General features: G+C 36.4%; 1 protein-coding gene across 7 annotated transcripts in view; it reads right to left on the reverse strand.

The window, feature by feature from the left end:
• Nucleotides 1–759: 759 nt before the first annotated feature.
• ADD3 (adducin 3) overlaps nucleotides 760–13,420 on the reverse strand; it is a 124,916-nt gene continuing 112,255 nt past the window's right edge. For 5 of the 7 annotated variants that reach the window (XM_023206590.3, XM_023206588.2, XM_023206589.2 and 2 more), the window contains 6 exons: nucleotides 11,436–11,693; nucleotides 9,714–9,833; nucleotides 9,158–9,244; nucleotides 5,468–5,591; nucleotides 3,624–3,719; nucleotides 760–3,005 (listed from right to left, as the gene is read on the reverse strand). In XM_023206590.3, coding sequence (XP_023062358.2) covers nucleotides 2,713–3,005; nucleotides 3,624–3,719; nucleotides 5,468–5,591; nucleotides 9,158–9,244; nucleotides 9,714–9,833; nucleotides 11,436–11,693 — 978 coding nt within the window. In that variant the 3' untranslated portion in view covers nucleotides 760–2,712. The remainder of the gene's footprint in view (nucleotides 3,006–3,623; nucleotides 3,720–5,467; nucleotides 5,592–9,157; nucleotides 9,245–9,713; nucleotides 9,834–11,435; nucleotides 11,694–13,420) is intronic. The other 2 variants (XM_023206593.3, XM_023206592.2) reach the window with 1 other exon arrangement.

A 13,420-nucleotide genomic window follows, 5' to 3' on the forward strand; every position in this document is an offset into this window, starting at 1 on the left:
TAGTCCAAGCTACTTGGGAGGCTAAGGAAGGAAGATCACTTGAGCCCAGGAGTTTGAGGTTGCAGTGAGCTATGATCACACCACTGCACTCCAGCCTGGGCAACCATCTCAAAAAGGAAAGAAGGCTGGGCGCGGTGGCTTACCGCCTGTAATCCCAGTACTTTGGGAGGCCAAGGCAGGTGGACTGTTTGAAGTCAGGAGTTCAGGACCAGCCTGACCAACATGACAAAACTCTGTCTCTACTAAAAATACAAAAATTAGCTGGGCATGCTGGCGCACACCTGCAGTCCCAGCTACTCGACAGGCTGAGGCAGGAGAATTGCTTGAACCTGGGAGGCGGAGGAGGCTGCAGTGAACCAAGTTTGTGCCACTGCACACCAGACTGGGCAAGAGTGAGACTGTCTCAAATAAAAATAAAAATAAAAAAAGTGAATGTGGTGAAATTGTAAACTATTTTTTACTCTTTCTGCTGTTTTTCTGTTACACTGTTATTTGTACAACAAATACATTAAAAAAGAGAGAGGTACATGTCTTGCAACATCTATTCTACATTGATACAGGCCACCATATCCTATTATCAAGACCAAAAATAGGTCTTTTAGGGAATATCTCCTCCAACATATGCTGAAACAAGACAGGTTTTGTATATATATAATTTTCAACTAATTTGAAAATATATTTACCAGGATATTCTTTATTCAGAAGCATCAATAACTTTAAGTAACTACCTATGAATGGAAACCTCATGATACAAGTCTGTATATTTAAAATACTGTTTATTTGTGATTTAACATTAATTAGCATTACATCTAAGAGCAATATCAGATAACATTTATACATTTTTCCACAGGACACAGAGGTTCATTGGCTCATTCTTTATGCCAAAGCAAGTAAATAGAGGCATTAGCAAAAGGTGCAATAGTTCACTGTTGTGTTTAAAAAATATTTATGCACATTGCATTCATTTAGATATATATATTTTCAAAAAGTTATGGAAAAGCATAGTTCACAGGTTACTGTCTCTACATACATCGTAATATAACATAAATGATGTAGAACATTAAAAATCTTCCAATAGAGAGTTAAGCAACTGAAAGTTTCCACCAAGAGATTAAAACACTGATTCCAGTAGTTATTGATATCTAGAATGACATTTCCAGGCTCTGGCTCAACTCCGCATTATCATATGCACGCAGTCAAACAGAGCCAGCTCCAAAACACACTGTAATCAATGTAATTTTTTTCATGCCAACTCACCCTCAAGAAACACTTTGAGTTATTTTTACCCACTGATCATTCTGGATCATTGATTTTGCATCAAACTGACATCACTTGGGTGAAAGGGGAAAAGCCTATATTAAGCCTAGGTTTAAATTTGTATTTACATTAAAAAGAAAGTTAACTGAAAAGATTTTTTTTAATCTGTAAAAATCAAGAAGTGGTAGTTTTCTTACTTGTGGGATTAGACCTGTTGATTTCTTCTAGTGCTGCCCTCTAAAAATACACAAGGTTAGAAAGATTTGATCCTTTTAAAACTCAAATATCAAGCAAGAAAGACATTGCTTTTGGCAGAGAAGCAGAATTTTTGAAATTTGGGACATGTTTCCAACAAATCACACTTTGTATCCTATCGTGAATATGAGTCACTATCAAACTAGAATTCTTCTTTTCACATCCCATCTTTTGTTCCCTTAATTTTTCACTTTCCCCTTCATTCTTTTTCATTTGGCTACCTTATGAGACTTTTCTTTACTCATTAGCAATACTAAGAGAAAAATATAGTATAAGATTCAAATATGAATCTAGATGTACCTTTATATGCTCTAATCCTGTTTTGACACCAGGTCCCTGGATTCTTGAGTTATATTTAAGTATACTCAGTACCAAGCAGCCTTAAGTATGCTCTACTGTGAAAAGACTGGCTAATATGCTTAGGACACTTTTATACTGAATGGTATACAAACATCAACATACAAAAATTGTTTTATTTTTTTTTTTTTGCCAGAGTAAACTAAATAACCCATGTTATGTGTACAAAATCCCCTTTGTTGAAAAATAAGGGGCTTTCTAAACTAATAAAAAAGGAAGTTTTCAAAAATTATAGTTTATTAAAACAACTTTTTTGGCAAACAAAGTTACTTCAGGTGAGGAAATTTTATACTGTGAATAAAATTCCAAATGAATCTTTTCTTAAAACTTTTTAAAAAATTATGTGCCAGTGTATACTAATGCTATAGATTCTTGTCTTAGAAGCTTTTAAAGCATTCTGTTAATGCCCATTGAAACAATGGGACTCCAAAAATATAGTCAATAATCATGATAAAAAATTATAATCTGATTAACCAAGTGAAGCAAGTATTGAGAAATAAAAATTCTCACTTGCTCACTGGCAATTTCTTTCTAACAGATATTATAGAGAAGGCCTGAAGGAATTCAGACAGATATCTGTTTACGGTGAATTATAATAATACTTCGTGAGGGCAGAGCTAATTAAAACTAGTAATTGCTTAAAATTCAAAGCCATTTTTGGACATATAAAATGAGAGATGAATCTGAAAGTTTTTATTTTGTAAAACCTCTTTCCAGTTCTTCAAGTCCAGTTTGCTACATTCCCCAATCTGATCTACCATTGCATATTAATGATCAACTTAAATGTGGTATTTAAATGTGCAATGTCACATTGTTATAATAATAATTATAAAAAGACTTTATTTAGGCCTCAACTTTCTCCTTTTTTTTGTTCTTTTTCAGAAAAGAAGGAGTGCGGAATTTCTTCTTTTTCTTGGTTGGCGATTTTGAAGGGGAGCCTTCAGGTGACAGGACTTCTTCGATTTTCTCTGGAGACTTAATAGTAATCTCGATGTTTTCTATGGTTGTACTTGTGGTTAACCTACTTACTCGCTTAGCAAGCTCATCTTCAACATCATGCATATCATCCTTGCCATTTACTACCATAACAGGTACTTCCATGGAGATGAAGCTCTTGGAAAACAGCTCATGGTTTTCTACGAAAGGGAAGGGGTTTTTGGGAGTTATTTTACATACTTAACATTTTTGCTTTACTTTACAAAACTGAAATGTTTTAGCAATGTAATAAGGCATTACTTTAATTCCAATGAAGACAGATTATTATTTTAATAAACTGTAATTTATTAGCAAGAAGCTAATTTTCTTTAATGATATAAAGGGGAAAGGAACAAAGTTGTTAAAGCAAAGAGCAAAAGCTAGATAATCCCAATTAGATGAAATGACAGTTTCATTGTAAATCAAATCAGCATAAATGAGGAAGACAACAACATATTTTTCTTTAGTTTTGGGATCATGTGGCAATCAATACTGAAAAATATTTCATGCTGTTGATTGGGAGATGTTTATTTTAATTCCACAAATTCTTAAGAACTATGAGTTGCCAAAATTCAGATTAAGGTAAATCAATATAAATGTTGAACAAAAGTAGTGCCCCATTTTTAATGATATAAAATATGCAATTATTGAGAGATTTAAGTAAAATATGGAAAACTTACTGTGATGAGGTGTTCAACATCCTCACATGAAAACAAAACACAGAGGCACAGACTCAAGACTAACTCAGTGAATGCTATGAGGGAAATTACATTGAGTACCTTCTAATTTTTCAGGGACATTTTGCAGTGACTGAGTTTGAGACTGAATTTGTGAAACAGATGAAGCATCATCTGAGAGTAATTCCTGCTCAGCATCTGTTGGATAAGAGTTTAGTTAAAAGCCATGCAAAACAAAAATAAAGCAGCATATGATTTTAGGGAGGTTAGTGCATATATCAAATGCCCGCATACACAGAGATGATAAATTCTTCAGCAGTGAGCTGAGCATGCTAACAGTTAGCCCATATATCCATAAGTATACATTAAGAGGAGGTTAATGTGTTAACATTTCTGGCTGCTAATAGTTATTTTATATACAGGTTACAAAAGAGGCACAGCTACTGGCAGCCCAGGCAAATGATATGTTGCATGTAGCTTTTGCTAGCATTAGAAAACCAAAGCATACTGTGCAGCCAGATGAAAAGAATTATAAAGTCTCACCAATGATGGTACATTAATGAGGCAGAATGCTTCATGGAATTTTTGAACAATATTTAATTTGTGATTCTTGTCAGAGCAATGTTACTGAGCTAATTCATAAGTCATAATAAATGTGGAAGAAACTACTTAGAAAGTTATATAAAAAAGGTGATGGTTCTAGAGTGCAACATTTGTTACCTGGCATCTTTAGGCTTTCAAAAAACAAGAGATTAAAGAGGGACATTTTACAAAATACGAAAAACAGAGAAAGCTCCCAACTTTATGTTAGAGTAAACAAATTCAATAATACCCTTAGAAAATTTAGTATAATTACATTAATGAGTCAGGATGACTCCCTTTTGTGACAAAGGCACAAAAAACTGTTCCTCGGATGATCAAGATGTCATTAGTTCTTCCTACATGATATCTAACATAGACAAAAATTCATTAACTATTGGCTTGTTTTGCTTTGCATAAAAATTTCAACTGCATGTTGTGGATGCTCTAAAGCAGAGGCTCTTAACCCTCTTTTTGGGTGACAGGCTTCGTTCCTGACCCTGAACCCTCCCCTCCCTAAATGTGTATCTTAAACAATTAAGCATATATTTTTCAGGTGGCTCATGGACTGCCTGAAGTTTATCCAAAGACTCAAGATAGAGAACTCCTCCTAGGAAGAATCTCTTATTCCAGAGAAAAAGGGAGCTAGTAGTCAATTGTTTAAGATGTTTTCATTAACAAATCTTAAATATAATCCTAACAATCTACTTACTAAGGGTTCCAAAGCTAGAAAACTCAACCTACTAGAGTGTCTGTGTGCTTAAGGAAAGTCACATAAAAATTTTAGCAGTTTTAAATTTTGAAGTGACAATGTTAGCACCTTGAGATAACCAGAAATAGAGATTTTACAAAGCATCAAAACTACATACTTATCACTCTATAATTATTTAAAATTAAGAGAGTTAAAAAGCCACATACTTATGAAATGTATAAATCCATTAATTTATCTACATCTACTTTGGCTAGTAATTCTTTACTCATCTGGGAATCTCACTTTCTAGAAGATTTTATTATAAAACAGTAGCATTCAGATTGTTTTCTTTTTCTTTTTTTTTTTTAAGACAGGGTCTCTCTCTGCCGCCTAGGCTAGAATGCAGTGGTGCGATCTCGGCTCACTGCAACCTCTGCCTTCCAGGTTCAAGTGATTCTCCTGCCTCAGCCTCCTGAGTAGCTAGGACTACAGGCATGCGCTACTATGCCTGGCTAATTTTTTGTATTTTTTAACAGAGACGGGGTTTCACCATGTTGGCCAGGCTGGTCTCAAACTCCTGACCTCAAGCAATCTGCCTGCCTTGGTCTCCCAAAGTGCTGGGATTACAGGCATGAGCCATGACGCCCAGCCACACTGAATGTAAAGATTAACTAACCTTCTAAGCCTTGTTGTTTACGTTCGATTGTCTTCTTATACTCTTCAAGTTCTTCTTCTGTGAGATGACTAAATGGGTTAGGAGGAGCCGGTGGGCCATGATCATCATCTTCAAATTGCATAGTCTTACAGAGAAAAAATAAAAATAGATTCATTACCAAGAGTTTTATTTATATATCTATCCATCCATCCATCTACATACACACAAATTCACATATGATGCTTGTGAAGCCTTATTTCACAACAATCCTAAGAAATGCAAGGTAACATGCTTTGTTTAAAATGTTCTTGTAAGATTAATACTCTTAAACTACTGATCCAATTGACTAAAATTGCCAGTGATATTTCCTCAATAAGCCTGTATAAGTAAATTTTATAATAATTTTTAAAAACCATTATGCCAAGTTTTAATAAGCTTCACATAAAAAAAAAACTTGAAAAAAAAAAGAATTGCTCCATTTGAAAGACCTTTGTAAAAAAGGCTTACAGAAATGAAACTGTACCAAAAGTAGTTCTTTAAATTTGTTACAAAAATAAGCTTGTAAGTGTTCTCTCCAGGAAAGGAAATAATAAGAATTTCAGTTGCACTTGGCATATGGAACCCATATATTTATTTTTCATCCCTCCCAAAACTCCACTAAAATGATAGTAAAGGAATAGAAAAAAGAAAAAAAAAACAAAAACAAAAAAACCCTTAAGAACAAAAGAATGTGAGAGGAAACAACAAAGGATGAGAAATGTTAACATATTTTTGGAAGATGGAATGCAAGTGGAACAGCAGGTAGCAGAGCTGGGAAAGTTGAAGCCTCAGTCCTGAAAAAAAGGATGCAAATGAGAAGCATGCTTATTTGCCCTGAAGAGGTCTGGTAAGGCCCAGAAACTACAGGCAATAGGTACCATAGAAGGTGGTGGTAAGGAAAAGGTGAAAAGAGAGAAACAAGTTAAAAGTCTGAATAAGAAGCAGATTCCCAGGTTCCCTTCCCTATTCCACAGAGCAAAACATTTCCCTCTCTCTCATCTCTGCAGAAGATCAGAGGCTTAAGAAAGAAAAACTAACTAGGGGACACAAAATACAGTTGCAGGCTCCTAGAATGACAGTTGGAAACTGGCAGGAGACTGGAGTTCTTTTCCAGATAAACGAAATAGTCCCAGATAAAAGAATTACAGAGAATAATGTTTGGGGATTCCCCAGAGAAACAACCTGGTCCACATCCAATCACCCTACAGTGAAGCTCACCAACCCCGAGCTCTGTATATATTCAGAGCTTCTGATAGGCTTTAATGTCTCATTCTTCCATATAAACAGACATATCCAACTCAGAATAGACAAAGAAAGGCAAATAAAGAAAATTTAAAATTGATACCCTTAAAGCAATAAGAGAAAGTGTAAAGATTAGGATGTTGTTAAAAAGGAACATTCACGGAATACGAACTCCTAAAAATAAAAAAAGTTGGCTGGGCGAGGCGGCTCAGGCCTGTAACCCCAGCACTTTGGGAGGCCGAGGCAGGTGGATCACTAGGTCAGGAGATCAAAACCATCCTGGCTGACACAGTGAAACCCTGTCTCTACTAAAAATAAAAAAAAAATTAGCCGGGTGTGGTGACAGGCGCCTGTAGTCCCACCTACTCGGGAGGCTGAGGCAGGAGAGTGGCGTGAACCCAGGAGGTGGAGCTTGCAGTGAGCCAAGACTGCACCACTGAGCTCCAGCCTGGGCAACAGTGCGAGGCTCCATCTCAAAAAAATAAATAAATAAAAATAAATAAGATAAAATAAATAAAAAAAGTTAACATCAAAATAAAAAATTAAAAGGGTTAGAAAACATCAGGAAGGTCTCCCAGAAAGTAGGATACAAAGATAAAGGTACAGCAAGTAGGAGAGAAAAGAAAAAAATCAGAAGCTTAAAGAGGCCCAACATTCAAACTAACATAATATACCAGCAGAAAAAGAAAAGGGAAGAAAACACTCTTGAAGAAACACTTAATAAAAACTCCCAGAATTGAAGGATATGACGCTGTAGATTGAAAAGGGTTACTAATTACTTAGAAAAAAGACCAAAAAGAGATCTATGACACACACAATCATAAAATTTCAGAACAGCAGGTATGCAGAAAAGGTCTAAAAGCAAAAAAAAAAAAACAAAAAAACACCTAAACAAAAGTTCAGGAATTCCAATGCCTTCCTACTTCAACAATAAAATAGGGGACAGAATGATGCTTTTCATATTTCAAGGGAAAATTATTTCTAAACTATTCTATATCCATTATATGCACATTTGAAGGTAGAATAAAGGCATTTCAGACTATTACTGCCTATGTATCCTTTTCTCAGAAAGCTGAGGGGGTGTTCTATGGTTAAGGAGGAAATCAAGAAAGCAGAAGACACAAGGTACAGGAAACGAAATATAATGTAGATCAGCAGCACAGGAATCCTCCAGATGAACCTGTGCAGCTGGCCTGAGAGCAACCAATTTAGATCTGGATCAGAATGAAGAGAGGCTGGAACAGAGAGATTACCTGTTGCCTTTCACCACATGGAAAATAATACTAGGAGGGATTTTATGTTATTTTTAATTTTTTTTGAGACGGAGTCTCGCTCTGTCACCAGGCTGCAGTGCAGTGGCGCAATCTTGGCTCACTGCAACCTCCACCTCCCGGGTTCGAGCGATTCTCCTGCCTCAGCCTCCTGAGTATCTGGGACTACAGGTGCATGCCACCACGCTCAGCTAATTTTTTTATTTTCAGTAAAGACAGGGTTTCACCATGTTGGCTAGGATGGTCTTGATCTCTTGACCTCGTGATCTGCCCGCCTCGGCCTCCCAAAGTGCTGGGATTACAGGCATGAGCCACCACACCCCGCTTGGACTTTATAATTCTGTTAAAAAGTTTGGGAAGAACTAAGCCAATGTACCCCAAATAATAAGCCAATGACAAAAAGGCAAGGTGAGGGTAGGGAGGGGTAACTTATGTAAGAAAGGAAATACTACCTGGCTCAGCAGCAAACATGTAGTAATATAAATAATGAAAGCTGATCTAACACACACACACACGAAAAAAACTGATGTGTCCTTACTGGGAGAATGGAGAGAGGGAAAAAGGGAAACATTATATAAACAGGATAAATCCCCATCTTTCAAAAATATTTCATTAATTCTAAGATGAACTTTTTCCATCTGTGAAATTGGGAATCATCTTATGGCTTCCTACAATTGTAATTGGCCATGTTTTTTCTCTTTTAGTGACATATATAACAATGGTATTTCTTATAATGGGTAACACAGATTTGGTGAAAAATAGTCCAGGTCTAAAACTCATAGATTAAGAAAAAGCAGAAGATGCTCTTTAGAAACGTCAAAGTAGGACCAGGAGCAGTGGTTTATACCTGTAATTCCGATACTCCAGGAGGTCAAGGCTGGAGGATCACCTGAGGCCAGGTGTTCACGACTATCCTGGGCAACAGAGTAAGACCTCATCTCAACTAACTTACTGGCAACATCAAAGTAAACATTAGAAGCAATGAAAAGAACAAAGTCGCTGTACCTGGAAACTGGGAATTATGGGTGGCATTTTAAATCTTGTGGGTTGACTTTTTGTGCTTACATTAACCTTAGTAAAAATAAATATTCATGTTTAAAAATCAATGAAATTAATGTGGTAGATCAAAAACAAAGATCATATTGCTTCATAAACTTACAGGAGGTGGCTTATCCACAACAATTCCAGCAAGCAATTGAGATTGTGGTCCTGCTGTTTTCAAGTCATATCGATTTTGTTCCCGAATCTGAATTGAAAAACAATTCAATACAAATTTCTTGAGGGCAACTATGCAGATGACCTTTGTTTTATCTTTTCATAAAAGCTTACTACTTGACATTTCCAGAGTGAGAGTCTCTTCCATTCCCACCTTCATGAAGACCTCTTTTACCATCCTAACAGCTTGTATTAGTCTCCTCTACTCTTCTGGCAAGTGATTTCCTTTCGTCTTAGGTTGTTAGAGAACTGCATTTTCCCCTAATAGCAGGGTTCTTTAAGGCAGAAATATGTTTAATATATCTTCTCCATGTAGCCTGTTCACCAATTACTAGCACAGAGCTGGAGGCATTCAATATAAGCTAAAATTATACTGAATTAAATTACAAATACTTCTGTATTCAAGCTTCTAAGTTTGGCATTAACCAGATTCAATCACTTGTGATTTAAACATAAAACAATTACAATGTCTCCCCTGGCTACAGAAGACCATGTCTTACCTTATTTCTCTTTTCTAGTACCTCGTTCGGGTTTGTGTTTAAAGGAACAAACTGATTTGGATCTTCAATTTTGATAGGTGTTCCACCACTAACTTTAGATGAGTCTTCCGCTTTCATCCACTAAAGAATCAAAAATTTTTCTAAAATGAAGCTTTGTGTTAAGAAAATATTAGTAGACTGCCAGATAACTGCTTATAGTCTCAAGAGGGGCATTGCCAATGTTTAAATAAATAATTTCACTCAGAAATATCTTAGTGGTGAATTAGTTTCATCTTATACTAGTTACAAAAGGCTAAAAATCAGCATTCACTTAAAAAATAAATGCCACTACGATTCACACAAATATTCAATTATACTGCTAATTAAACTTTCTCCTCTTGTCAAGTGCAAACACGATGCTGAAACTACTTCAAGCACAGAGAGCATGATCTCACATTCACTCACATTCAGTGTTCTGTCTTCTGTACTGAAGACAGAAGTCAGATGAATATGGCCAAGAAGTCAAAAAAAAAAAAAAAAAAAACAACAAAAAAAACAAAAAAAAAAACCTTAAGAAATATCTTAAGATTTAGTTTATCAGACTTCACTTTTTATTTTTGGCTGACACAAAAGGCCAAGCCCTAATCAGCATTTTATAATGGGGATAATCTGGTATATAAGAGCAAAATATAACCATGGAGTTGGAAGGAGCTTACATAAATTCTTTTCATTTACCTCGTATTATAATCCTTAAAGAAAGCAGATCTCGATCAAGATTAATGATGGCTAACCATCAATCTCTGTCAACAAAATGAATTCTGAGAAACCAATGAGTTTATGTTCTTTTACTGGGAGGCAAGAAATCTTACAGACTACAGAAAAGACATTCTGATGCCTAGGTATTTTCGTATTGAATGCCATTAGTTTATATAAGATGAACTAATTCTGAATATCTAGAGCTGTGGTGTCCAATCTTTTGACTTCCCTGGGCCACGCTGGAAGAAGAACTGTCTTGGGACACATATAAAATACACTAACACTAACGACAGCTGATTAGCTTAAAAAAAAATCACAAAAAATTCTCATAATGTTTTAATAAAGTTTACAAATTTGTGTTGAGCTGCATCCAAAGCCATCCTAGGCCATGGATTGGACAAGCTTGACCTAGAGAATGTTTGGTGATGTGCACTCCAAAACCAAACCAAACCAAACCAAACCAAATCTAATGCAAAATTCTGAAAAAGATAAAATAACCCATTTCTCTACCCTACAAGATCTTGCCTAAGGGTAGCTATATGTGCAGTGATTCATGCAGCTTTGGTACAATTAGGTGTTGATAACTTTTATAGTTTTAATTCACTGGTGAATTAAACTACTGGTGTAGTTTAACAGAAACTACAAAGCAGTACCATGTAGTGGGCAAGAACTGGGCTCAAGAGTCAGACTGTCTTCATGCAAATCCCGAGTTTACCATTAAAACATGATTAATTAACCCTTTTTGCCTTGGTTTTCTCATCTATAAAACAGACAGAAAAACAGCATCATTCATATTAGGAGAATTAAATTATATGATCTGTGTATGGCACTTAGAAGAGTGCCTTGCACAAAGTTAAAGCCAGATAAGTGACAGTAATATTTTTAATATTATTTTATTTTCCAAATATTTTCAATATAGAACATTCAATTCTTGAGTAACTAAGCAAAATATTTAGTAAAGGCAAACTACGTAAAATACTGGCATACCGTGATTTTGGTTCGGGGACTGGTTTCTCCGTTCCGAGACTCCTCAGGCACATTCACTTTCATGTAAGTATTTGGTGAGTTCAGCCATCTTGTTTTTTCACGCTGTTGCCTCTGTGCCATGTATTTGAGAGGAGAGAGTGGCACCGTATCGTCTTCAAAGGAAAAGGCAGTCACAGTTGCTGGGATTTCCACATCACTCTTGTGCCTAGGCTTCTCTCGAATGAGAGGATGCCTGTAAGCATAGCCTGTTCTATACCCCTAAGGGAGGGAAAAACCACATTTGAAGCATCAAACGTGTATCAACAACAGCATTTGGATCCTAATTCCTTATACAAATGATTTAAAAGACTCCTCTGCTGAAAAACAAAGAAAAAAGCATCCTTCCAAACACCACATAACTCTCATGTAACACTAGAGTTGAAATTATGCAAATTTCAAGACCTAGTTAAAGCTGATTACAGCTGATACTGCAATTTCCACTCACACAACTGTTCCTGACAAAGGAACAGTTTTAAGTTGCTGACCAGAAGTGCTTTTCTACCTATAAAACTGTTTTTGGGAAGCAAATCTCAGTGCTTATTTAAGTCTTTGTTCCGAGGTCTGAAGGCAGTCAGCCTTCTGAGCCTTCACAGAAGAGAGTAAAATCTAAGATAACATTTGCCAAACCATACATCTTTTAAGGGGTTACTATCCAAAATATATAGGGAACTCAAAAAATATCAAGAAAAGAATCCAATTAAAAATTGGGCAAAGGATCTGAATAAACATTTCTCAAAAGAAGACATACAAATGGTCGACAAGTATATTAAAACATCACTAATCAAGAAAATGCAAATTAAAGCATGAGATATCATGTCCTATCTGTTAGAATCGCTACTGTAAAAAAGATGAAAGACAACAAGCGTTAGAATGTAGGGAGAAAGGGACCCTTTGCACACTGTCAGTAGCAATATAAATTAGTACAGCCACTGGAGAAAACAGTACAGAGGTTCCTCATACAATTAAAAATAAAACTACTATATGACCCAGCAGTCTCACTACCAGATATATATCCAAAGGAAATGTAAGCAGTATGTCAAAGAGGTATCTGCACTCTCATGTTAGGTACACCATTATTCACAATAGCCAAGATATGGAATCATCCTAAGTGTCCACTGATGGATGGGATATCAATGTAGTACATACAACACAATGGAATACTATTCAGCTTTAAAAAAGAAATTCTGTCAAATGTGACAACATGGATGAACCTAGAGGACATTATATTAAATGAAATAAACCAGGCACAGAAAGACAAATACCCCCATGATCTCACTTATATACAGAATCTCAAAAAGTTAAAAAAATATTAGCCAGGCATGGTGGCACACACCAATGGTCCCAGCTACATAGGAGGCTGAGGAGGAAGAATGGTTTGAGCCCAGCAGGTTGAGGCTGCAAGTGAGCCCTGATTGTGTTACGGCACTCCAAGCAAGATCCTGCCTCCAACAACAACAACAAAAGTTGAACTCATAAAAGTAGAGTAGAAGAGTGGTTCCTAGGAAGTGGGGGTGGGGAGATGTTGATCAAAGGATACAAAATTTCAGTTAGACAGGAGGAAAAATTCAAGAGTTATATTGTACTATGGTGACTATGGTTAATAACAATATATTGTAATCTTGAAAAAAAAAAAAAAAAAAACAACCAGGCCGGGCGCGGTGGCTCAAGCCTGTAATCCCAGCACTTTGGGAGGCCGAGACGGGTGGATCACGAGGTCAGGAGATCGAGACCACCCTGGCTAACACGGTGAAACCCCTCTCTACTAAAAAATACAAAAAACTAGCCGGGCGACATGGCGGGCGCCTGTAGTCCCAGCTACTCTGGAGGCTGAGGCAGGAGAATGGCGTGAACCTGGGAGGCGGAGCTTGCAGTGAGCTGAGATCCGGCCACTGCACTCCAGCCTGGGTGACAGAGCCAGACCCCCTCTCAAAAAAAAAAAAAAAAAA

This window comes from Piliocolobus tephrosceles, chromosome 9 (assembly GCF_002776525.5).
Source record: "Piliocolobus tephrosceles isolate RC106 chromosome 9, ASM277652v3, whole genome shotgun sequence".
Taxonomy (NCBI): domain Eukaryota; kingdom Metazoa; phylum Chordata; class Mammalia; order Primates; family Cercopithecidae; genus Piliocolobus; species Piliocolobus tephrosceles.